Source organism: Ambystoma mexicanum, chromosome 1p, assembly GCF_040938575.1.
Source record: "Ambystoma mexicanum isolate Mex_15411 chromosome 1p, UKY_AmexF1_1, whole genome shotgun sequence".
Taxonomy (NCBI): domain Eukaryota; kingdom Metazoa; phylum Chordata; class Amphibia; order Caudata; family Ambystomatidae; genus Ambystoma; species Ambystoma mexicanum.
The window spans coordinates 1,092,508,462-1,092,535,849 of NC_090921.1; the positions used below are offsets into that span (position 1 = coordinate 1,092,508,462).

General features: G+C 49.1%; 1 protein-coding gene across 1 annotated transcript in view; it reads left to right on the forward strand.

Moving 5' to 3' along the window:
- The window catches only part of SDHC (succinate dehydrogenase complex subunit C), a 222,560-nt gene that overhangs the window by 92,450 nt on the left and 102,722 nt on the right, over positions 1 to 27,388 (forward strand). The window contains exon 3 of the mRNA XM_069604684.1: positions 8,914 to 9,015. Coding sequence (XP_069460785.1) covers positions 8,914 to 9,015 — 102 coding nt within the window. The remainder of the gene's footprint in view (positions 1 to 8,913; positions 9,016 to 27,388) is intronic.

Here is a 27,388-nt window from a genome sequence, read left to right on the forward strand (position 1 = left end):
TCTATTTGGCATTTTTCGGTGGGCCCGGCCTGCCCATATTTTGCTCTGGGGGTGAGGGGGCCAGGCCAAAAGGGTTTGAAGACCACTGGCCTAACGCCTTATTTGGAAAATGCTAAAAGGAGTATGACGCCCTCAAATTCCTGGGACAGCTCACAAACAAAAAAAAAAAACAGGGCGGGCAAACCTCATCTTGGTGTTCCTTGAAGGGGCAATCCTCCCAAGAAAATGTTGAAAGGGGCCACATAAGGTTGAGAAGTAGAGGCAGATCCTCTTCCACTAGAGGCTCCACCCAACCAAAGTAATGGCCACCCGCTAAAGCTCCCCTCCAATGCTTCTCCAGTAGGAGGGCGCATTTCTCATTTTGACCATGCATGGGAGGGGATCACGTCAGACAAGCGGGTGCTTTTCACTGTGGCAAGAGGCTATTGCATAGAAGGCTATTGAATATAACTCATACAAACACCACCTGCCAAGACAAAGACAAACGATGTAGGAGGAACAGGGCATTCTGCTGGAAGAGGTCAAAGCACTGCTACTAAAGGACACCATAGAAATCGTCCCAGCAAAGCAGGTAAACAAGGGTATCTATTCATGTACTTCCTTGTGCCAAAAAAAAGGCCTTGCCATTCTCCCTGTCTTAGACCTGCACCCTGCAAACACATATGTCAATGCTCAGAAATTTCACCTGATTAAATACAAGAAGTAATCCCACTGCTAAAACAGGGGGACTACATGCCAACCTTGGACATGAAAGATGCATACTTTCATATTTCATTGTTCCCAGTGCACAGAAAATTCCTGCGCTTCAGAATAGCAAATCAGACCACTAGGGGGCGCGGGAGAAAATGGCCACATAAGCACGTAGCTCCAGCTACCTCCAGCAAAAGAAGAGCTGATACAGACCACTTTTCACTGCAACACATGAACATGGTGGTACCGGAGAGAAGGCAAAAGCAGACCATGCCTGTGGAGACGGCAGTCAGCAAGTAGCAGTGAATTGCGAGGAGTGAGATGGGGCTTAAGGAAGCGCTCAGGCCCACGGAAAGGAGAAGAGAAGAAGCAACCAGACCCCGGTGCTGCTGCAATAGCGTGGTGTGGCCGTGCCCCGCACCGTAGGCCAGTGAGCGAGGCTGAGGCGGCCAGAAGTGGCAAGGTGCGATAGCGATAATGCAAATGGAAGCCGAGTTTGTGCATGGGGCGCCGGCACATGGAGGAGTGCCCATCCCAGGCACCAGAAGGACGCCCTGTCGGGGGACAAGCCTGAAGGAGGACGATGTGGAGTAGTGAATACCAGGGAGGAGTCGGCGGTGCAGGCACCGCAACGCGGATGGGCTAACAGGCTGGCATACGGGGGTAAAGAATAAAGGAGGGAGAAAAGAAGAGGAAAAGAGGATAAGGTGCAGTCAGTCCTGATGGGCGAAAGGGGGCCTTCCCGGAGTGGAGTGGAAAGGTGAGGGAAGGAAGAGCCCTGGAGAAAAGCGGAGCAGCACAGTGCGCACCGGACTGAGACAGAAATACGATCCAGGTACGGCCAGGACCCCGCCGCCCCCCAGCCCCGCTAACGGAGTTGAGAATGCCAGAGCCCAAAGGAGCAGCTGGGAAGAGGGACACCTGGGGGGGAAGGCGGCGTGATACAACTTTGGTCCAACTCGAGGGACTGCGAGATCCCTATTCCGCAATCCGCGAAGGCAGCAGCAGATCGGCGCACCGTCCATAGTCCCCAGCTCTGGGAGCACAGCCCGCACCCCCTCAGGAGCCCTCATTAGAGAGGGAAAGTACCTGGCGGTGCGACGAGATGAACAGCATAAGGGGGCACAAACTGACCAGAAGGGGGAAGGCAACGCCCCCCCCCCCCCCTGACGCTCTTTGGCCCTGGGAACACTAACCAGCACCAAGACATGCTGGTAGGGGCCACTAGGGGCCAGGACAGTCTAACAGGACAAATGGATTGGAGCGGCAATCGGGAGACTATGCAGAAAGAGGCACAGGGTGATGGAAGTAACCTACCTATAGGCTATTGGACAGGGTGGTGGAGGAAAATGGAACAAAGAGCCGCCCCAATATCCACGGCCTGCACAAAACATGTACACGGGGAGGAGCAAAAGCAGCGCGCCCGGGACTGGAGACCACCCAGTGTCCACAAGGCTGCACGCAGGAGGAATAGAGACCCGGCCAGGAAGCACGGAGCCTGTAAAACGGCGAGATAAACATGGCCACTGCACAGCTGAGAGTCTCCCTTGTATGTGCTCCTCAATGAAAATGTGCGATGGGGAAGTAATCGGACACGGAGACCATGTCGGAAGAAGACAAAGGTGCCGTAAGGAGAGCGGGAAAAGGCTACGCCTGGAGCAAAGTGAAAGGGAACGTGGCCATAGGCCAGTGGAGTGAGCAGACAGCGCAGTAACTCACGGATAGGCCTGTGGAAATGGGAAGGGGCAAAGAAGAACTACCCAACAGAAGGAATAGAAGGAGAAAGGAATAAGGAGAGAAGAAAGGGGGCGATCGGAGCAGAGACAAGACACAGATGTATGTAGGGAAGCCACAACTAGGGAAACGAGGAGGAGCTGCAAACAAGTCCCCAGAGGCAAAAAGGGTGACGGAGATGGGCATGTCACTGTTTTCAACAAAGGAGGACTCGAGGAATATCCTGACGGAGATCAAAGCCCTCAGGAGACATAAAGCTTCACTAGCTGACCTAACTGGCAGGATAACCGTATAGTGGAGGGCCTCAAACACATTCAACTCCATGCAGACATGGTTGAAATGTTAGATGCCAGGCTGATGGCGCTAGAGCTTAGAGAAGAAGTGATGCTCAAAATGGACGACTTGGAAAATGGAGAGAGGCGCAATAACATAAGGATATTGGGCTCAAAGAAACGGGAAGAGAAACTGAGGCAAGTGGAGGAGAAGGTGCAGGCACTAGTGCATCATCTCTTCGAAGCAGAGAGGCAAACGGGTGCAGCTCGAAAGAGCACATGGGGGAGGCAAACCACACGGAAGTGATCCCCGCTTTATCGTGGCAAAATTCCTACGCTACAAGGACAACACCGATGTCTTGACCAGGGCATCTAATCTTACACTCTCCAGGCGCAGAGACTGCAGGCCCCTCATGAAGTGGTTACGAGACAAGGGCATCAGGTACAGATGGGGCTATCCTTTTTCACTGCACTTTGAAGTAGAAGTGGATTACTGTATAACTTCAGTGGACGAAGCAGAGCAGGCCCTGTCACCTCACAGCGGACACTGATGCAGCACCAAGGAGCCCCCTGGGGCCGTCCACAAGCACAGAACAGGCAAGACCTGCGTCCAGGCCACAGGGGAGGAGAAGAGGAAAAACGGGAAGAAACTATGAGACTAAATGGACTGTTGCCCCACAAGACACCTACGATGCCTTATCCAAGTTGTAATCTATGTCAACAAAGAAGGCAGAAAAGGAAACTAACCATGGTAAGGGAGATGAGAAGGGTAGAGGGGTACAGTTACGATGGGGAAAAGGTAAAGCAAATCGGGGTCTGATTGTTGGCGCGTTAAATGTGAAGGGCCTAAACTCCGAGACAAAGAGGTTGCTATTTGTGAGGGAGTTCCGCAAGGCCTCCCTAGATGAGCTTTTTCTGCAGGAAATGCGCTTGATACAGGAAGAGCGAACACTGAGGGGAGGGGGAGATAGGGCAGGTTCACTGGGCATCAGGCAATACCAAGTGGGGAGTTGTCGGCATAGTGCTGCACAATGTAGGATATGGGAGTGTGTGGCCACAAGCCTGTTAGATGGCAGATTGTCAGGATATGATGGAAGGGGCAAGGATATTACTCGTATGCACCCAATCAGAGGCAAGCACAATTTACACTTGATGCACTCAATGCAATACAAGGGCTCGAAGCTGACCTGTACAGCATAGGAGGGGATTTCAACTCTTGGGCAAATTAAACTTGGGACAGAAGCGCAATGTGGGAGAGGCCGGAGGGAAGGGAAGACAGGCTGGGGCACCTGGGATGGGCATTAGAGGCACATGGCCTAGTGGATGTGTGGAGGAGTCAGCACCCACGAGAGGAAGGTTATACCTTCTTTTCAGCCTGCATAAAACGCATACTGGGATTGACGATCTGTTCTTAAATAAGGACCAGGGCACAAGGGTGATGAGTAGTACTATCAGGCCGGTGGGTTGGACCGACCATGATATTTTGACAATGTCCTTTAAACATTGAAGGATTGCACAGACCAGATAGCAGCTGGCGCTGTAACAAATCACTCTGGGGAGACCCCCTCTTTGCGGCCCAACGAGACAATAGAATACTTTGAATTAAATGATACAAGGGGAAGTACGAACGGAAGTGGTTTGGGACGCAGGGAAGGCAACCTGGAGGGGATTACTGATTAGAGAGGGGGCCAGGAGGAAAAGGGAAAGGGGACTCGGAGAATGAGGAAGGAGATGGTGGAGGGGGAGGAGAGGATGCATGCAACAGAAAGGAACACAGACAAGATTAGAGAAGAGTTATTATTGAAGAGGGCCGAGCTGGAGGCGCTAGGTATGGGGGAAACACTATGGAAACTGAGATAACTCAAGCAAAAATACTACGAAAATGGTGACCAGGCGGACGCACTGCTGGCGGTGAGGCTACGTGTGCGAGAGCTGAGAGATGTGTATCAACTCTGGGGGATCAACTCTGGGGGGGCCCCGAGAGGGTAAGCAGGGATTCAGCGATTTTGTTGAAGGATTCACACGATACTATGAGAAGCTGTACGAGTCAGAAGCCCCTAGTGGGGAAGCAGAAATGGGGGAATATCTGAGGCAAGTGACCTTCACCAGGCTCACAAGCCCAGAGGTGGAGCACCTAGAGAGCCCAATAACAGCGGAGGAGGTACAGGACGCAATATTGCGCCTCTTCAGTGCTGGTTGAGGGACGGATACACTATAGGCTTCTACAAAAAAATATGTCGGGGGTTCTGTCCAGCATATGGTGAAGGTATACAACCATATCCTAGATTCGGGGGAGGCACTGGCATCTTTCAGCAGGGTGTTTATCAGTTATCCCGAAGGAAGGGAGGGACCCGGCTCAGTGCTCATCGGACCGGCCCATCTCGCTCTTAAATGTTGAAGAGAACATCCTTAGGCGCATCCTGGCAACACGGTTTGAAGGGAAACTTCCCTGAATTGTCCACTTGGACCAAATGAGGGTTTATAGCAGGGAGGCAGGGCCCTGATGCGATTCAAAAGACCCTACATCGAACATACTGAAGGAGATCCAGGGCACCAGGCGTTATTGAGCCTAGATACAGAAAAGGCCTTAGGGTCGAATGGGGCTTTCTCTTTGCCATACTGCGAAAGATAGGGGCGGGGGGAGAAATGTGTCATACAATCAGGGCAATTTACTCTGGGCCCACGACAAGGGGGGGTCGTAAATGGAATAAAGTTGCAGGAATTTGGGCTGGGCAGGGGAGCCAGGCAGGATTGCCCCCTATTGCCCTTTGTTTGCTCTGACAATGGAACTACTGCGAGAAAAAATATGGAGGGAGGACCAGATAAAAGGAATTGGAGTGGGGGTGGAGAACCGCAAGGTGAGCATGTACGCCGATGATGTATTATACCTCAATGAGATAACGGGGTCTGTCCCAAGGATACTCAAGGTATTGGAAGACTATGGGAGGGTGTCAGAGTTCAAGGTAAATGTAAATTATTCAACGCTCCTCCCCCTCCAAGAGCCAACTAGGGAACAAAGTGCGGAATGGCAAGGACTAGGGATCCCAGTGGAGAGGGATAGTATAAAATACTTGGGGGTGAGGATACCCAAGAGCTTGATAATCTATATGAAAGAAACTACCCCCCTCTTTTGCACAGGCTCTTTGGCGAGCTCGAAACCTGGTCGAAACTCACTATTTCTTGGCTAGGATGGCTAAATGCAATAAAATGGTGCTTCTCCCCAGATTGTTGTACCTATACCAGGCGCTACCAATAGCGTTACCGGATTTGCATTTTGTAGAACTGAAAAGGACAGTGAGATTTCTATGGCAAGGGAAGAAAGAGTGGCGTACAGAATACTAGTGCAGCCTAAGGAAAAAGGAAGGGTGGGTCTACCTGATGTGCGCACCTATTAGAAAGCGGCACAATTCAGAGCCTTGATTCCCCACCTGAGAACGGACCAAGAGAAACAATGGGTGGGTAACGAGAACTACCTATTCAGTCCGGTTACGCTGGGGGTATGGCTTTGGAATCTCCTTCTAGTACTGGCAGAGGCAGCCCCCAGAAGGATAAGAACACATGATTCTGGGCCTGCTTTGGAAGTTATGGAAAGTCAAGAAGGAAATGGTGGGGGTCACAACGTGGCCATCGCCACCAAGTCATATATGCCCCCCCCCCCCCCCATGGAGAGAATAGGGCAGGTCCTAAAGAAGGATGAATTTATAGGCTATGGGGAGTTAGCGGAGGCCCTGAGGATGTGGAAAATCTCTGTATTTAAATACTTGCAGCTTGAAGGGGTACTAATGGTGAAGGAATGGAAATGGGGACTGCAGAAGGAACTGACGGACACGGAGAAGATCCTGAACACAGCGAGAGGTACAAGAGGCCTGATATCCAAACTGTATCTGGCCCTGTTGGAGGCACAGTGGGTGGGGGGGAGATGGGAAAGAGATATGGGAATGGAACTGGAAACAGACAGTGGAGTAGGCTATGTGTGAGTGCACACCGCACCTCGGTGGCATGCCAATACAAACTGCACGGGCTTAAGCTCTTACATAGGTGGTAATGAGACCCAGTATGGATCTCAAAGATGTACCCAGGGGCGAACCCACACTGCTGGAGAGGATCCGGGCAAACGGCAGATTACTGGCACATGTGGTGGGGGTGCGCAAAGGTACAGAAGTACTAGGAAATTCTGGGGTGGATAAAGGATGTGGAGTTGGTGTACAGGAGCCTGGTGCCCTTATTGGTGGTGTTCGGGATGGAAACTGTAGAAGGGGACTAGGGTAAAACCTCCACATATGCCCCATTACTTGTTAGCGGCCATGGCCTGCCTGGAGGGGGGAATCAAAGTTCATTGTGATATTTTGTATCTATAACTGTGGGGGGAAAAAAACCTGGAGGCTTTCAGTGTAAATCTTAGACTAAAGCTTGATTGCAAAAATGTTAGTGTTCCCCTTCTTTAAAGAACCAATTAAAACACAGGAAAAAAAATTACTTTATATGCTTCATTTGCGAATGAAACCGCACCATGGGCTAGAAAGCAACAGTGCCGGGCGATGGCATTCCGTGAGAAAAGTGTACACCCTGGCTATGACCCTTACCTGCATCACCAAAGTACTAAATGTTTGATTTGTTCTGCCGATAGGTGCGTTTGGTGGAAAACAAATGCTACTCATTAACACACCCGACTTGTCATTGGGCCTACCAAAAATGCCCTAAAAATACAGGGGTATGTACAGAGAACAGTGTTTTCTGTGATACTCCCCCAATTTTTCAGGCCTTCCAAGTAGGATATAATTCATGGTTACTCAGACCTGAAGTCTGGTATTTGTGACCGCAAGTTGCTGTAATGCCTCAAGGGACAGGGACTTTTGACAACAAATGGCCTTGGGCAGCCTAAGTTCACAGAACATTCTGCCAAAAAGGTTCATGATAAACGCCCTCTCATGGGTCATACATGGCCAGCTCTGAAGCCTCAAAGGAAGTGATACCATATCTGTGTTGCCAGTGCAAAGGAAGGCATGGTATCAAACAGTAAGACCGGCACATGGCACCACAGTTCCAGGGTGTTTATTGAACTTCAATTGGGTTTGAAAAACGCCCATCTCATCCTAAATCTAAAGATGGGAGCAAGCAACAACCATCAAATAATAACGCAGTCCTGGTGGTGTTTTGCCAAAGTAAAAGGGTCTATACTAAGAAACCTATTGCCAATCGTTACTTTGAAATACAAATAGTGTGCAAAACACTGTTTATGCAAAAGAAGTGTTTTAAGACATTATATGTCAGGATATTCAAGCCGTTGGCTTCCCTTCCCCATGTTTTCAGCACGGGACAAGGCGGCACACTCGAGTTTAGCAGTCTTGGCTTCTAGAGCACGAGCATGCAGTTCAATTCCCAGCATCGCGGCATTCTGGACCAGTCTCTTTTCCATTGAAAGTCTCTTGCTTCATAGGGCCTGATAGTGACCAACAAAAGTACCTCTCTGCTCCAGATTCTCAGGCACAACTTTGTGGGTGATTATTCAATTCACCCCACGTCCCCCTCAGCCAGGCTCAGACCCACTTTAACACAAAATCTTCAATTGGTCTCCCTCTGCTGGGCTGGGACCAGATTTATGTATTCTTCCAAACTTTGTTTTATCAAAATCAAAGCTTTTAGACTGTGTGTGGGATTTTGTTTGACTTGTCGCAGGACCACCTCAATTCACATATATTCTTACACTTTCAAATGATCTCTCTGCCGGGCTTTGATCAAATGCATCTACTTTCATTATTCCTCAGCTGGATACCTTACAGAGACTTTCGATTGAGCACCCACACAGTGCTGGCCCACTCTGTCAAAGGTATTGTAGCTCGCATTAAAGTTCAATCACTCATTAGCAGTTTAACTTCGCTCACATCTCCTATAACACCAATTTAACAATATTCGTTCCAGCGCTCACCATGCAGTGTTGCTGCTTGCAACCTTGGCTTCAACAAAGACCGGTCTTGTATCAGTCTACCCAACTCACCGACTGTGTTGATTTCACTGACGCTGCTTTGTTCTTGGAACCAATGGTTATGTTCTGCTATATGTAGGTCTGTATTCTTTTTATTAGTGATAACTTGTGTTGAATAGCCTCTTAATAAGGAAATCCTGTTGCATGCTACAGGAACATGTTAAATCCACATTTGCTTGCCACTCAACATTTTGATTTTTCATCTTTTCTTTTTCTACCAAACTTTGAACCCAGTACCGTCCCCATGACAACATCTACAAGCAAACGATTGGAACAATATGAGGAGAAAAATGCCAGACTGAATCGCCCTCTTTCTCCTCACATAACTATATACAAGTAAGTGAGGCTTCATCAGCAACGAGCAGTGGATCAGTCTAAAAAATGTGTTTTTAAATGTTATCTATTGGTTTAGACTGGTGATAGCCATCCATCAAGGAGCACAACCAAATATGAGCGTGTCTAGAATAGCTGTATCTTTGCAAACATTGTTCTGCATTGTTCTATCCTTTGTTCCTGCATTTGTTGCCTTGCCCTGCAAGTTCTCTTCCCCTTTGCTGTTTTCTGCTGCTTTGTTTTGTCACGTTGGTTGTCTTCTTTCTTTGTGCTGCTACTATTAGTAGATCTGGTTCATCGGCCTCTTTTTATTGTAAAGCGTGCCTCTTCCCTACCTATTATTGCCATACATAGAGGAGCAGCCTTGTCCATGACCTACCCTGTGGAAAAGCTTGGTAGGTAAAACCGGAGAGTGATAACTGAGTTTTTGAGAACCATGTACCATGCAATGAATTTTCCAATTTCTTTGGCGCATGGATTGCCACACAAACTTCGTGCTCCTAGATCTCTAGGCGTTGGTCAATAGTTGGGGATAATCTTCCTTTATATCCCTGGAGATTACGCCATTTGCATTCCCAACATTGCCCTAAAATCAAATGGTCCATGACCACCTCTTATCCTCTGGAGTCCTCTGCCAGACCCAGAATCTTGGTTGTCCTGAAATGCCCGTCCATGCTCTTCATTAACTCTATAATTTAAAATTAAAGTGTTTTTAGAGATTTTTTGCACAATTCTCTGGTGCAGAACTTTGAGAACGTCTACCCAAAGGGTTAACCGGGTAACCACCAAAGGTGGACTAAACTCACTCTTGTGTGGTAGGGAAGCACAGCAGCCAGACGGGTAGCTAGGTAAAGTTAATCAGAATAGATAGACATTTCAATGCAAAGGTATACTGAAAAATATATACTTTATTATAGCACCACACAATAACAAACATGCATGCAAATACGTAATATAATTGACCCAATAAAACAGTGTGATGTCTAAAACAGTAACAAGGCCTTTGGAAAGACCCTTCCAACTCAAACAGCTAATGAAATATCTGTTCCTGGTGACAAACACATAATGTGTTGCGTGTGATTTCAGCACTGGAAATAAACATTGTCAGGTTAACAATATTGTTTTCATCCACTAAACATCCATCCCAACATATTTTAGGACTGGTATAAGTATAATGCTGGATAGTGGTTGAAAAGAAGATTGTTTCCCCAATGTTGTTTTAATGATATCACTTGATACCCACATGATTCTAAGAGCTAAGGAGAAAATGCATTCCAAAACTGACAGGTTCAGTGCGTACACATTACATGCAATCACTGTGCCAGTACTTGGGTTGAACAATTGTTCCTCACAAACCTCTAAAACACATACACCTAAAAGGGAAAATGTTAGACACATATAGTGCATTAAATAAACAAGGGAGTGACTGGTCAAAATAATTGGAAACCAGCCTAGAAGACCACCCAAATGTGCAGTAAAACCAGATGAACCTACAGACGCAGTTAAAAAATTCTGTAGTACAAGCTGTAACTGAATGTTGCATATGGGAAAAGAGTAAACTGCAATGATTTCTTACATTTCCTAACAAAACCCTGGTACCTTCAAAGGTCACATTTTGCTAGCGAAATCCTAGGGGACATCTACAAGTCTGGGTAAGTGCCTGTGTTCAGTTAGTTTTAAGGAGTTCAAAAGTTTGTGAAAGGTTTGTTCCTTGGAAATGTCTGGATAAAATCTATATTCAAGCACGGTTTTGTGATTGGCAAGTACTAGTTCTACTGGACAGCTGAGAAGTGCTTCAGCTGCAAGTCTGGGTCCTCAGCTACTTGAGATGGACTTAAGCAGAGCAGGAATACTGACAAATTTGCCAATGAGATGCAGTGGGTGGCCTGCAAATCGCCATAACTACAAGACATCGGGACCCCAGATTACGACTCGGAGTATATAAGGACCACAGTACCTGGGGACAAGTACTGCTTGGACCTGAATTTGCAGCGACTACCACTAGAATGGCGGGAGAACCTGGTAAGTATAAGGCTTACTTTATAGGTCTGGAGAAGTGCTTCATCTAATTATTAATATATAGGAGGAACAATTCTCTTTTGATCACAAAAGAAAATACGGACATTCATAGATTAAGGATAACCAACATTGGACATTTTAAAGTGCAGGTAGGCAGTACGGCCACCTGTGCTCGGGATGTGACTGTGATGGGTGAAGTGCTAGAATGGAGGCAGAGGAAGGGAGAGACAGAGGCAGGTTAGAGGCAAGGAAAACATGTTAGCTAGCAGATTAAGCTAGGTTAGGTGGTTAAGTTAGACGAGGTGGTATACTTTTTAGTTTGGTTTTGAACAAATCCGTGTGCACTGTTTCTCGTATGTCCTGGGGAAGAGAATTTCATGCAAGTGAAGCAAGAAGAAGAAGGAGGAGAGAGAGAGAGAGTGAGAGAGAGGAAGCGGGAGGAAGTACAGGGAGGGTGAGGAGCCACAAGGGTAGTCCAGGGGGCAGAGCGGAGATTAAGGGAGGGCTTATAGAGTTGGATATAGGAGGATATATAAAGTGGTGACTTACCATAGATAGATTTGTGAACCCGGAGAAGACATTTAAATCTGGCCCTGGTTTGCAATGTCAGCCATCTAGTGCGGAAGTAGGTGTAAAGTGGTGGGGGGAAAGGAGTGGAGTTCAAAGAATCCTGATGCGAAGTTAATGATTTTGTTGAGAGGATGGAAATCTTAGTTAGGAGTGTAAAGACGCCAGAGGGGGGTGTCTGTACTTCGGCTCTCTATATGGTAGAGGAGAGGCACAGAGGACCCCAGCCAAGATTCTCTATTGTGGTAGCAATGGACGAGCAATCAAGGCCTAGCTTCTCAGGAGGTGATACGGGCTGGTTCTTAAGTACAGTGTATTCCGCAAGCACTCACAAAGTGATATCCGCACACTATCGGTTAAAACAGTCTTTATATAATTAATATTCAAGGGTATATACAATATCACGATAATGCACTGTGTGCTCGGAAAATCAACAATGGTAAATATATACAGTTCTAAAGTGGTACCACAACGATTATTAGATCTCATTAAAGTGCCTCAACTATATGGTCAAAATGTCACACAGATCAATAAAGAGGAAACCAGCAGTAGAGAGGGGAAGGAAAGCAAGATGGTTGAACAATTGGCAGAATACTGGTCACTACTGTTAAACACAGCTCTTTGTGGAGATCACCCCACCCCCCCCAACCTGGGCAACCTGTCGGATAAAGATACAAGCCCAGTCCATATTGTTCACTCTAGACTTCCCAATAGTTCTGCAACCCCAAAGTACCTGGTGTTGTAGCGTTCCTCGTCGGGGAATCGACAACCCCTTCTTGAGTGCCCTCCCTTTAAGGCAGGCGTCGCGGGTCGTCGAACATCCGACGGAGAACAGGTTGAGCTATGACAGTGAAGCTTAAACGTCCTGCAAGGTGGAGGCGTGCGTGGCACTTCGGTGTCGATAGTTCTGGACTGCAAAGAGTTTGAAGAACTGTGGCCCAGCAAGGGCGTCGAGTCGTCAGCGTCTCTGTGGTCTTTGGGTGGCGGGAAACCCACCGGCAGATATTCCTCGGTCAGACGGTCAGGCCTTCTCCAGCAGGATACAGCGGCGACAATGCGGACGAGAGTGTCCTTGGATCAATGAAGTTCTTAGGCAAACAGGAGCACGGCGGCTTCAGTCGGCGACGGCAGTCGTCGACCGTGGTGGACAATAGTCTGGGTGTTTCTCCTTGTGATTCTGCGGCGGTCCCCGTCTCGGGTTAGCAGCCTGTCGAAGGTCTGTCTACCAGGGAGCTTTGGCAAAGATCAGCTGGTGCACGATGGTCCCTCGTAGCTCGAGAAGAGGGCGCCTTAACAGGTCCTCTCTGGGTCAGTCCTTGGAGACACAGCAGCTTTCAGATTGTGAAGGAGAGCAACAGCAATGCTTCTCGTCCAGCAGGGCTTCAAGGTCAAGCTTCAGCTACTCATCGTAGTGGACTTCAGCTTCTGAACACGATTCCTAGCAGTGAGAGGTCCCCAGATATACTGTTGATCTCCCATTCATTCCGCTGGGTCATACTCAAGCATCCAATCACGACTAAGGGCATTCATTCATGCAGGCAGGCAGCCAATCGGGCACACAGTGCATTAGGCCATTCACTTCTCTCCAGACACTCACAAAATGTTGTGTATTGGGACAAGTACCAAGCCATTGAACACTCCATACTGCATTCATACCGGTTTTGGGCAGGGCGATCTCTGTCATTGTGTCAACCACCAGATACTAGACACCCCCAACATAGAATGCGTATTCTTCACACACTCCATTCACCCAGGTCCCACCCACAGGCGCACCCACAACATACAGTCGTTGGGAAGGCTCCAGCCAGTCTGGTCGGCACATCCCCACACTACCATATATGGAACTTTCACCCAACAGCCAGTCAGGGGGAAGGGACAGAGTCAGGGCTTTCCGGGACTTCGGAAAGATCAAGGTAACAGGTGATGGAAGGCAAGAGGCCATGGGGGCCATTTTGTCTCCATCAGGAATCTACCGATTCCAGTGACGAGGCCTGGGAATCCCAAAATGGAGGACGCTCGGGGCACCAGTCATTTCAGCACGGAGTTGCCACCAGCCGGTACCCTGCTCTGTGAGCCACACACAGGTGCCCAAAAACATACACTAGGGGCACAGGGTTGCACCCCTACCCATGGGTGCCATAAGGGTATCCCGTGGGTCTGTTCACCAAACCAAAAGAGAGCTGCACCGCCAGGAGTCCCACATGAACTCCTGTGCGGAAAACACAACAGAACACACGATAAAAAGCAGTAAAGGACAAGGATACAGAGGCCCTGTCCCTCCGATGCATTTCCAGAATCACAAGGAGAACAAAGAGGGAGGAAGGGAGGGAGGAAGAATGAGCTTGATTACGAATCCCAAGAAGAGAGCTTTAATGAGATCAGAGTGATCGACTGTGTCAAAGGCAGCAGCCAGATCAAGGAGGGTAGGTTTGAGTGATTAGCAGAGGCGATGAAGTTGGACACATTGAGAGCAGTTTCTGTGGAGTAATGGGTGCAGAAACCTGCTCGAAGGTTATGGATGTTTAAGAAATGTGTAAGACGGTTGAACACAACCCATTCGAGCACTTGAGAGTAGTGCAGGGAGAGACATTGAACACTATGGTGACTCAAAACAGGTGAGGGGAGAAATAATCTGTGTACTCGGGGTGAGGGAATTCTCAGAAATATTCTAATTCCTCTCTTCCTTAGAGACCCCCAGCATTTTTGCTGGACTCTAGGACCTTTTTAATTTTTAACCTGGAGAGAGCGAGACCTTTTTCCCCACTCTCATGTATTTTTCTGTGAATTGAACTCTGTGCTTCTTTTGGTTTTTGGAGTCTGACAAACATTGTCTCACACAGCACCTTCATTGCAGTGGCACCAGGAAGTCCTTTAGATTTCCCAAAGGTTTAAATACCTTCTCTTGGATAAACTACTCTTTCCAAGAGCAGTAAAGTGAAATTAACTATGCTTACATTTGTAACTTTCTAGACCCACCACACACATAATTGCAATACGGTGCTGGAGGGGTTACTTAGTATCCCCTTTGACTAGCTTCTCATGTCACATTTTTATGTTATCCTTTTGACAATTAATGGCTGATGGCAGTGCTATACCTTTTACTACCATCATGGGATTTTACTGTGGGCTGTGTTTGCAGCTTCAGTGAAGCACCCATGGGTTCCATTTTTGTCAAGATGGCCCCGGTCTTCTTTTTTCACCATTTCTTGTTGTTTAAGTCCTTCTTGAGATTTACTCTGCATGCCAAATTGGGTTTGGTCCCTTTGTTAGTTTTGTCTTTTGACGGGCTTCACGAGTGAAACCCGCCTCTGGCTCCAGGGTGTCTGGCGGGGGCAGGAAGTGAGGGAGGTGCCCGAAACTCCCTGTGCTTAGTCTCCTGGGAGACAGTAATGCACTCTTAGATGGGGAATGAGAGAAACCTGCATAAAAGGCAAGGCTTTTTGGCTTGGAAGGCAGTCGACCACTGGACAAAGGGTTCCGAAGAAGAACTTGGAAGAGATGCCTGCTGCAAATCCCAGACCGTTGGTTTGCCCGGTGAAGCCCTGCTGCTGTGCTGAAACTCTGAATTTGTTCGACTAGAGAAGCCCTGCAAGGACAACTTGTCCCCTTGAGTTGATGGGAACAATCGACTCCAAAGTAAGCCACCTGGACATTTTCTCAAAGATGGTTGAATTTCCACTGCAGACGCTGCTGGAACCGAATAGCTAGGGAGAGGAACACCAGTTCGTGTGCGTCACTTTTAAGCTGGCCAAGCGCTCCAGGAAGATCCAGACTCCCAGGAAGCAAGACTGACCGAGCCTGAGCCACCTCAACAGAGTGCTGGACCCCAGATGCAAGGAAAGCCCATCTCGACGGCCCGGAACCGCGGTGTTGCTAGCACAAACACCGAAGTACCACTTGTTTGAAGCTTGCGGTTGCTGTCGGTGACCATCCCATTGCAGTGCAAGAGTCCCCCCGAAGTCCTCCTTGTCCCCACAGCTGCGGCCCAGCAACGAAAGGATCTGCAGAGCTGCACAGGAACAGAAGTCATCTGCTGCATTTTAAAGAGAACTTGCCTCTTGTTGTAGAGTTGCTTGCATCTTCGACCCTCACAAGCCTAACGGCTTGTGGCCCTACATTGATGCTTCTTTTTCTTCAAAGACTTCTAAAACAATGTGCAAATATCTTTTACTTACCTGCAAGAAGTGCTTCAGCTCACATAGACTTTTGCCCATTGACATTGGCTTAGCCTGGTTCCCTGAATACTCTTCTCTCCTCTGTTATTGTGTTGCACCTATCCTTCCAGGAAGGGGTTAACTTACTCTGCATTGGTTGGGTCCAAAAGTATTTGCCTGCTTAATATGTGTGATCTCTTGTGTGTTCTAATTACACTTTCCTTTGACACTCTCATAAGCCATACTCTGAATGCAACAGTGATATATTAATGTCCACAGTGTCCTATGGTGTAGGAAGTGTCTTTGTGCCATCCCCAGTGGGTATTTGCTGATTCTGAGAATCTAAGAGTGTATTTTGAAGTGTATTTGAGTGTTGCTATTATATTACTCCCTTCTGAAGAAGGTTTATTTAACTGACTGGTAAATACATTAATAATTGTTTAATCAAGAAACCTTTAGTATCCGTGTTTATTTGAATACTTGCCACTGTGAATCTCTGTGTAACTACCCTACTGCTCACATTGACCCCTCTTGAGATGAGCCTTGCTGTTTATCCACACTACCAACCTGTGTAGTTCAGACTTGTACCAAAGGTTGGGTCCCTATTGCCAGGAGGCTAAGGTTGTTATAGTGCACCCAAAGGGTACTGCTCCAAATCTTACCTAACAGGGTGTAACTCCCAAGGCACAAGCAGCAGCAGTGACAGAGCGGCCACCAGGAGACCAGAAGAACCTGACCAAGGTTTCAGGTCCGCTTTATGGGGCAAAAGGGGAAATCCATCAGAGTAGTTCTACAATGGGAGCATTGGATTGATGCAACTCGGGACGGGCGGGCCAAAAAAACGGAGGTGGAGTGGTAGCGACCCACCAATCATCCAGCTAGGGAGACTCCTCGTCTTGAAGCCTTAGACCAGGAGGATTTTTATGTGAGGCAGCACAGCAAAGGTCAGGAAACAGTCCAAAAAGGCAACCGGCAGCCCAACCAGCATGGATGACTGCAGGGAGTGTTGTGAGGGGTGGGTGATTTGCCTTGAGCCTTCTGGTTGCGGTCTTTAGGGTCATTTTCCTAACTTGGTACCATTGAGTCCCACAAGCTCACCCAGGCACTCTAACCAGTAGAGTTGCAATGCATCCCAGGCCTAACAATGTCCACAAACTATATTTTTATAAAAATAGTCTTTATATATGAAAGGCCAAGACCTAAAACCCTAAACCTTTGCCACATTGGACTATGTTTATGACTAACTTTAATGCCACACTTTTCTTACTGGGAGTCTGGTTGTCCTGGAAGGACAGCCCCCCACCCCAAGTTTGATTGACAGCATGCATGTTGAATGGCTAGGTTCCTGCATAAAAGGCGAGGGTCTTTATGCTGAAGTCCGAGTCGACCACTGAAAGATCCATTCCAAAGAGAAGGACGCCTTCAGCCACCTCCAGAGCCATCTGAGTGACCGCTGCTGCTCCAGCCCTCTTTTGCAAGCGACAGGGAAGTTCTGATCCGGTCGGCTTCTTCCCTTAGACTGAAGGGACCAACTAGTCTGACAACGACCTGCATTTCAAGCCATCCCATGACGAGCTGTGACCTTCACGGTCACAAACCGCCAGTACCCTGGGACAAGTGACCAGTGTGCAGTACATTGCCTTCCGACGATCAAAGCCTTCCGAAACTTTGGTGGTCTCCTTCCCTACCTACATAGGCAAGATTCTGCTTCTTGAAGTCCCCTCATTGGAATGCTGGGCTGAGGGAACAAGCTGAAGCGACTGGTCTGTAACCCTTCTTCACTGGTGCTTCAAAAAGGACGCCAAAACCACAGAACCGCAAACAATCCTTTGTCTCGAGCCTCTCCACTCTGCTGCTGCTGCGAAGGTACAACCAGTGTCCCTTCTTTAGTTTGCCTGACCAAGAATCCGGTGACCAGGTCTATTGTTGCTGCATCGCAGAAGCTTTGTGCAGCAACTTCTTCATGCTTAAGGTAATGTGAGACTCTTGATGGAACTTCCCTAGAGTTGCTTTGCTGCTCCTGTGTTGCTGGAGTGCTGATTCAAGTGTTTGGGAATCCATACACGTTTGCCTAGGTCTAATGCCTGTTCACCTACAGGGAGCCGTCTCTAAAGCCCCTGAACCTTTTTACCATCCATGAAATCGTACGTACTTGTTACAAGTCTTCTGGAATTCTTGACATTCTACAGCCTGTGCCTGGTCTATTTTGCCCTCAATCTCACTCAGACTCCCATAACTAGATAGGGAAGGACTTCTAAAGCATCTGTGAATTTAATGCAAGTCTTACTTGGTCTGTGTTGGTTTTGATACATTCTTTCCTGAAACAGTGATTCCAAGTATCAATAGTCAAAGTGCTTTACTTGCCTTGAATTGCTTCCAAGTATTCTACAAGTGTGTACAACGTTATTTTACTTGACCAGTATTATCCTTCTGTGATTGCTGGTCGATGAATACTTTTGCAAACTTTTTCCCCAACCTGCATTACAACTTAAGGTTTACCATTGAATTGAGTTACTGTATAGATTTATACAATGTTCCCTTAACTACCCAAGTTGGAAAGTGAACTTAACTTTGCCTGGTATGTTTAATAAATATCTTTTGAATGGATTTTCCTCCCATGTATTCCTCATTTTATGATATCTTTGTTTCCATCTTTAGCTGCTTCGGAAAAATTGTTCTTCTTGGCAGAGAGCGCTGTCCATTGAGACGGTCGACCCGATGTCCCTGGAGGGCTTCCATCTCGAGTTGAGGTCATAGAGACCACGCGCAGCGCCCGTTGACTTCAGTTCAATTTTTCGTGTATGCAGTTGCTTCGAGAATTGCGCCGTGCTTCAATTTTCCACGAAAACCTTCCAGGTGGCCTCTTTTGTCAATTTCTACTACTCCCAAGACGGGCTGCAAAAAGTGCCTTCATTGCAGCTGCAACATGTCCATCACCTGCATAAAATATGCATCTGGTGCCTGGGTGTCGAGCACAAAACTGCCATCTGTCGATCCTGTCAGTCGATGACAGTTAAGGCATTAAAAGGGCAAAAAGCGGAACAGTCCGTGGGTAGAATTGTCCCCAAATCCCCGTCCACTCCTTCGAAATTTGGGTCATCTCACAAGTCGAGAGATTCATCTACTCATAAAGTTCAAAAAAACAATCCTACTTGCGGAGCACACACACACACTCCTCTTCGTCATCAAAAAAAGAAAAGAGAAGGTATAGATCACCATCTCCTACATTTTCTTCCTCGGTTGATCCTTCTTCATTTTCTTCCTCAGTTGAAAGGAGCATAGTCTGAATGAATAAGATGAGTGGGAACGCTTTATAAAGAAAATGTGTGAAATCTTTGAGGAACAGCCTCGTCATCCTCGAAGATAAGAAAAGTGGCCATGCTATGGTCGAGGACAAGCATGAGGCCAAGGCAAAACCCTGCATGCCCTCGAGCCCGGTTCATAAGACTAAGACTTCTCAAGAGTCTTCGAGTACTTGATGAGACGAGAAATGGTTGAAGAAACCGTTGAGATGAGGGTCTAGTCCCACGAAGCACAAGTCCAAGGACAAAGCATTGATATTGATATTTTATTTCTATCGCACTCGTACAAAAGTGTTTCAGAGCGCGACAAGGCAATCGAGGGGAATGGAGAACAAAACAGCGATCTTACTACGCCCATTGACATTGAGAACGTGCAAGTGCATGGGAGAGGGGGAGGGGAAAAGTGCATGGAAGGGGGGGGGGAGTGTAAAGTGTAAAGCAGAGAAGAAACAGATAAATAACAATGAATAATAAAGTCCACAAACAGTGGTAGTGCAGCCAGCAATTTGCAAGTGTTAGGTTTAAGGCAGCAGACAGGGTAGGTCTGATAAGTGTAGGAAGAAAAAGGGGGGGGGCTGTTTGGGTACAGATACAGACCCCAGTGCAAGGGGTGGCCCGGAGGCAGTGCAGGAGGGTGGCAGGGTGAGTAGGTACCTGGGCCCGGAGGACAGAGGGTGGCCAGGTGCACAGTGCCAAGAGAGAACAGATCAGCAGATTAGCAGGGGAGAGGGGGAGCAAAGGCAGAAGAAAAGAGGAAGGGCTTGAGGTGCTTTCGGAACCGCTGTCATTATTCCTGACCCTCATGTCCCCAGCCCTCCAAGATGTCAGGCTGGAGCCAGGCCACAATCACCTACATGGCCCTCAAGGGCCTCTCCACCCCTCCAAAGACCCACTTGGAGTCAGACTTGGCGCTTGTGGCACCAGACTCACTCCCATAGGATAACATTGGGGATTGGACTTGTAGTGCATTGATGGGGACAAGATGGATGCCCCCACATATTTCGGTTCCCAGAACTGCATGTGAAGTCTAGTCTTTTGGGTGTGGTTCAGCCCAGAGACACCTGGGATACCCAGAGACTATTTAAGCCACGCCCTGGCTGAGAAACATGCTTTGTGTTTTCTGCACCTGCAGCGTGACACTCACCGTGTTCGGTCTCCAGTAGGCCTGCATCTTTCTTCTGCGCTCAGCTCCTGCAAGAACAAGAACACCATTAGGAACAGCCTTACCTTGCGGCGCTTCTGCCCATCATTCATCGCTCCTTCTGTTCTGCGGGCATCTTCGGCGGTGTCATTCCCATCCCGGCACACCGCTTTCTAAGGAAAAGGGAAAAGAACAGAAAAAAGGCATTAGTAAGCATTCAGCAAATCTTCGCTTATTTTTAAAGACTGTACAAGCTTCAAACGCTTACCTGAATCCCAGCCGCTCTGGGGGAACTCTGTCTCTGGAACTTCTCACCCATCTGCAAGAGGGAAAAGACACTCCAGGTTAGCCTGGAAACATCTAGAGGCGCCGCATACTGCGCTTACTCACCGCATTTCTTCTTCATAACCGGCATCTACGCTGAAAACGTCGCGGCACCTAAAAGACACAGAAAAAGAAATCGGTTCAATACAAATACTAAAGGGTCGCACCGCGCATTGCGCTCTCACTCACCTTCAGCGCTACTCATCTCAGCAGCACCTCGCCATCCCCGGACGCCGGCCATCCTCTAAGGAAGGAAAGGAACGAAGTTAGAGAGCTGTTCAAAAGACTCATTATACTTACCTGTCGGACTCTTGCCAGTGAAGTAACTAGGCAGCAACAAGCCTGCATCAATCAACGCGCTCCTGCGCTGAAAGCAGGATGGAGAGCACATTGTCCAAGAAAACAAGGTGAACTGTGGATCAAAGGGAAGGGTTGGACCCCGGGGAAGAAGGGGTTCAAGCACACAGAGACAATAAGGGAGTTAAACGCTACCAATCCTGTGTTTTCAGGCCCAGTCTCCAGTCGAGTAGACTCTAGGGAAGGGTTTGAGGTCTCAAGAGGTAACGTCGCCATGGATACCAGGTGAGCGTTACACCGGAGATGGTGCTCGTAGAGTTTTAGAGTGGCAGGGAGGCTGTTCCAGAGGGAGGCCCCAGCTGAAGACGGATATCTACCCCCAGCTTGTTTCTTTGAAAAACAACTGACCCTGAGGGAGTTTGAGGTAGAGGAGTGAAAAGCTCGAGAGGGGAGGTATTTGCAGAGGGATAGCTGAAGGTATTTTGGACCCAGGCCCCAGAAAGCCTTGTGGACAATGCAGAGGGTTTTGAATTTAATCCTTGCATCCACTGGGAGCCAATGGAGAGATTTCAGAACTGGCGAGATACGATCCCAGGGCTTGAGGCCAAGGACAAGTCTCACAGTCCTGTTCTGGATTAGTTGCAGAGGGCGGAGAGTAGAGGCAGGTAGATTTAGACCGAGGCTGTTACAATAGTGCAAGCTAGAGAGAACCAGAGCATGGGATACCATGAGCTTCTGGGGGAAGGAGAGGAAAGGCAGAGTACCTCTGAGGAGGAGCAGTAGGAAATGTGACTTTTTAGAGACCTCCGAGATGTGGGCGGAGAAGGAAAGGGTGGAGTCAAAGATGAAGCCGAAGTTCTTAGCCTTGCAGGTGGGAGTAGGAGGAGGGCCAAGGGAGGCAAGCCAGAGAGTGAGCGGAAAGGATGGTGAAGGTGTGCCAATGAGGAGGATCTATGTCTTGCCGGCATTCAGACAAAGATCATTGGTGGCACACCAATCTTGAATGGCAGTTAGGCAATCAGAGATGAGGGAGGGAGAGGAGGTAGCAGAGGGCAGCCTGAAAATGAGTTGTCAGCGTAGCACTGGAAATTTGAGCAGAAAGTGGCCATGCAGTGGGCGAGAGTTGGCAGGTATTGGTTGGAAAGCCAGGGCGAGAGGTTAGACCCCTGGGGAACACCAAAGGTAGAGAGGAAGATAGATGAAAGGAAGTACCCAAGTTGGACCTGGGATGGTCGATCTGAGAGGAAAGCGGTCAGCCAGGCCATAGCCTGATCAGTGATACCCAGGTTTTCACGGAGACGGTTGAGCAGGATGGTATGGTTGACCGTGTCGAAGGCAGCAGAGGACCGAGGGAATGTTAGAGTCAAGGTTGGAGAGCAGATCTTCACGGATGTTCTGTTCAGGAGAGCAGTTTCCGTGCTTTTGGCAGCTCTGAAGCCAGACTGGTGGTCATGGAGACAGCCAACAGAATTGGAATGAAGGTTAAGCTGAGAGATGGCCAACTTTTCCATTGGTTTGCCCAGAAATGGAGTAATGGAAATTGGGTGATAGTTAGCTGGACAAGAAGGATCAGCTGTGGGTTTCCGAGGATGCACAAAGGAGTGCTTCAGAGGGGAGGGGAAGGATCCCGAGGCAAAGGAGTGTTTGCAAAAATCAGCAAGGGCCGGAGTGAGGGTGTCGGTGTGGTCCTTGTTGGTTTTAGAGGAACAGGGATGAACCTGTTTTGTCGAGGCTTTCATAGATCGGACTTGTCTAGCAACCTTGTCAGGGGAGAAAAGAGGAAAGAACGAGAAGGATGGTTGGGGGTAACTAAAGGATGGTAAGCAAGCACAGATGGAGAGGGGAGAGGAGGCGTGTGGTGGGAGAGGGTGGACGGGATGTCCTGGGTTTTTTTAAATGAATGAGAGGCAAGAGCATTGCAAAGAGCCTGGGAGGCAACAGGAGGGGTAGAGACTGCAGCAGGGGTGGCCAGCTCCTTGCAGATTTCTTTTTTTAATAAAACATTTTGTTTTTCATAACAAGGTCGAAACAACCACAAAACAAGAAAACAAAAACAAAAGAAAAGGACAGCAAAAGCATTACAGAACAGCATCCCCCGTCAAAGCTCTGCCAAGTATTAATGTCACCGGCCACCATCTTCCCCCCCCCCCCCCCCTCCTTAGGCCTGCTCTCAAGCCAGTCATACGATGACTACCAGTGTCCGGCCCTCGGGGCCCATATTCTTCCCATTTCCCCCATATTTTTGATGCTTTAGTTGGGCATCCTCTCATACTGTAGATCCGTCGTTCCATCATGGCACACAAGTCCATATCCAGTACCCACTGCTCCAGGGTTGGGGGTCCGGGCCTCCCCACTTTTGTCCAATGTTACGTTTCATTAGGGCCGCCGCTGTATTCAAAAGCAGTCTCTCCCATTTATTTGAATCGGATTCATCAGGCACCCCAAGGACCAGGACCCCTGGGTCCAGTTCGATAGAGCAAGTGAGTACCCTAGACAGTTCTGTGCAGCAAGCGTTCCAAAAGACGTGGATCTGGGGGCATGACCAAAGGATATGAAAAAGTTTCTTCTTCCTCTACACATCGGAGACAGTTTGGGTTTGTTGCCCTCCTCCAGCCATACAGGGTGGTCCTAGGGTAGTACACCCTGTGCATGATCTTAAGCTGCACAAGCCTCAACCTGGACGAGATGGCCACCTCCTTTCCCAGTTGGTCTTTAGTCGCAGTAATTCGGGTGTAGCAAAGGATGTGATGGCGTTATAAAGGATGGACGTGCATTTGGCGGGGATGTAGGCTGGGAGTATATTACGTTCTATGGGTGTGTAGTCGGGGACTACCTCCTCCAGAGGCATGTGGGTTCGCAGAGCATAAATCAATTGCATAAAGTGGTACCGCTCGGTATTTGGCAGTTGGAATTTGTCCTGTAAGTCTTCGAACGAGATTAACTTCCCGTCCCTCAGGATGCCTTCTACCCTCAAGATTCCCGCTCTCACCCAGCGTGGCCACGGTTCGAATTTCTCTATTTCGTTCAGGTTGCTGTTATGCCATAGGGGTTGTGCCGAGGTAATCTTGTTTCCCCACCCCACAAACATGTGTGCTTGCCTCCAGACGGCGGTGGTGTGCGATCCAATCGTCGGAAGAGAGGGCCGCTGTGGGGATTGGTATAATAGATGCATTGGATCTGTACATTGCATGACGTCCACCTCAGCCTTAATGTGCAGTAGTTCCCCTTCACCGTGAAGCAGGTCATTGACCACTACGAGTTGTGATGCCCAGTAGTAGTTTTGGAGGTGGGGTACTCCCATCCCTCCCTCCCAGATAGATCTCTGCAAAGTGCTCAAAGCTATACGTGACTGTACCCCCACCCTGCCCCCCCCAGATGAGTTCCCAAAGAAGGGTATCTATCCGGTTGAATTCGGAGGTGGGGATCGTAAGTGGGGCGTTCTGCAGGACATAGAGATATTGTGGGAGTGCCATCATTTTAAAGAGTGCCGCTCTGCCCATGAGAGTCAGGGGGAGAAGCTTCCAGTGACGGATGGCGGCAGCAAATCGGTCAGTGATCAGCTGGAGATTGTGCTTTGTGTAGGTGGTAAGATCACTCGTTATCCAGATTCCCAAGTATTTAAAGCCCTGCCTTTCCAACTTATACGGGCAGTTGGGCGGGATGGCCTGTCCCCCTCCACCCCCCGCCCGCCCCCTCTTCACCGGGAAGAGTACGGACTTCTTCCAGTTAATTTTCAACCCGCTAAACTCCCCATAGTCCACGAGCATCTGGGTTACCAGAGGGCAGTTCTGAGTCGGTTCAGCCAGGTACAGCAGAAGGCCGTCCGCGGAAAGGGATATTCGATATTCGTGTCCCTCAGGCCAACTGAATCCCGTCCATGCCCCACTCTGACGGAGCCAGAGAGCCAACGGTTCAATCGCAAGGGCAAAAAGGAGGGGGGGAAAGGGGACACCCCTGTCGTGTACCCCTGCCCAGGGGGGAAGGATCTGGAAGTCCACCCGTTCACTCTTACCTCTGCCTGTACGTTCGTGTATAACAGTTTTACCCATTCCAGAAAGCCCTCTCCAAACCCCATGCGCACCATAATTTCCCAAAGGCTGTCCCACTGTATTGAATCAAATGCCTTTTCAAAATAAATTGCTAAAAGGGCCAGTGGAGTATCAAGGGTAGGAGCCCATTCCATCGCCAGGTGGAGTCGGTGCAGATTCATTCGGGTTGATTTGTGAGGCATGAAGCCACACTGATCTGGGTGTATCGGGGTGTCCGCCACCGGTTGGAGCCAGTTGGCTAAGAGCTTAGATAAGACTTTGGCTTCGCCATTAATTAACGAGATCGGCCTATAAGAGGCACATATCTCCGGGGGTTTGTCCGGTTTAGGAATGACTACAATGGTAGCCTTACAAAGGTCCTGTGGGAGGGAACCCTGGTCTCGGGCGTTCAACAGCATCTGGTGCAGGGGAGGTGTTATGTTGTTACTTCCTAACTTCTGCCAGATTTTGATCGGAACCCGTTAGGCCCTGGGGTTTTCCCCGATTGCAGTTGCGCTAGGGCCTCTGCTACTTCGGCTTCCGGGAGCTCAGAGTCAAGTACCTCCTTCTGTTGCTCCCACAGGGAAGGGATTCCTATGTTATCAAGGAGGGTTGGGGTCAAAGGACAGTGGCGGAGCCCGATACAATTCCGCGTAGAATTGGGCAAAGGCCTCTGCTATGTCAGTGTCTGACTTGCATCTCTCTCACCTTGGGGTGAGGATCTCCCGGACACATCGCTGTCCTTCGTCTCGCCACTCCAGCAAGGCCAGCAGTTTCCCAGCCTTGTCCCCAACCTCATATATCCTTGCTCTGGATTCCCAGTGGGCTTGTTTGGCATTGTCTAGCATAAGGTTTCGGAGGCTTTCGGTGGCCCGTGTGGGTCTGAGGGGTTGGGTCAAGGATATGGTCATCCTCCCAGTGGGTCACCTCCTTCTCCGCTTTGCCTATCTTCTGAAGCCTCTCCCTTTTCCTATTAGCCGTCCAGGAGATTATTTCACCTCGCAGCACGGTCTTATAGGCCTCCCATACCACCACTGGGTCGCTTTCGCCAGTATCGTTAATCTCGAAATATTCCGTCGAGATTTACGTGAGGTGTTCCACCAATTCCGGACAACCCAGATAATAGTTGTTCAGCCGCCACGTCCTGGGGGGGGGGTGGGGGGGGATCGTACCCTGCAGCCGCGTCTCCACCACCAGAGGCGAGTGGTCAGAGATTCCCCTGGGAAGTAAGTCTGCCGAAATTACTCTAAAAAGCTCAGTGTGCGGAACAAATAGTCAAGCCTAGAAAGGGAGCCATGGGCGCCCAAGTGGAATGAATACCCTCTGGTTCCCTGGTGCAATTCCCGCCACACATCACAGAGACCCAAGGCGGATGCAAAGTTGGATAGTCCCGTGGGGGCATCCGGGTTACGGTGTCTAAGGTGGGATCGGTCCATGGTGTTACACATCACATCATTAAAGTCTCCGCCCAGAAACCACTTATCGGGTTGATACAAGCCCAACAGGGTGGTCAGTTCCACCAGAAGCTCCTGCCCCAGACCCGGTGGGGAGTAGACCGAGACAAACCCAAAGCTCTCACCTCCCCCCCCCCCCACCCTTCACCCTCCTGAGTGTCCCAAGGACCAGCACGTAACGACCCCTAGGGTCTCTCTCCACTTCTTGCGAGGCAAATGGGACGCGCTTATGTATAAGAATAAGGGTGCCCCTGGATACCATGGTGTACCCCGAATGAAAGGCAGCCCTATAGTTGGTCCACAGGAAGAAGTTAGTGTGAACCTGCAAGGTGTCTCTGTAAGCAAGGCCACATCGGGTGAGTATCTCTTGAGCAGTTGTTTAACTAGGCGTCGCTTAATCGCGGACCCCATCCCGTTCACGTTCCAGGTGAGGACCTTAAGGGATTTGGGACGTGATTTGCAGTTGAGATTGGTCAGGTGCCATCTAGCAAGAGCATAAGAGGGGCTGGCGAGTGAGATATGGGGGTAGGATCCCGTTGTGTGCCGGTGGAATGTAGAATCAACAGTGCCTGGTGACTGAAATGCTGTTCGAGCATGCGACGGTCCCAACTGACCAGGAACCCCGTCACTCCCTGAAACCTACAGTAGTAAAGTGGCCCTGGGGTAACTAAAAACTCTTCCCAACTGTCCCCACCCCCTCCCCATGCTCCACCCCAACTCGAAGTACCTGTTGCCCTACCCTGCTGACATTCAAAAACAGTTTGGTTCCAGCACTAACAGTCCCAACTGTAGTTCAACAAAAGAGTTTGGAGGGGGTGGCACCCAGACGCAAGGGTATCAGTCCCCCGCTTACCGCCCTGTGGATATGTGAAACGCTGTGTGTGGGTCACCGAGGGCCTCCTGCAGTGTCGTCCTTAAAGTGACCACCTGCTGGCTGGAGGGTGAATCCCCATCAGGGATCAGGACGGGCTCCGTCGTCCCAATCTCTCGGTCGGTCCAGCGGGGGTGGTTGGTTTGGTATTAGGCGCTGCTCCGGTGGTGGTCCAGGGCTTCTGTCTTTAGGGCCTCGGGATGTCGACCAGTCCCCTTC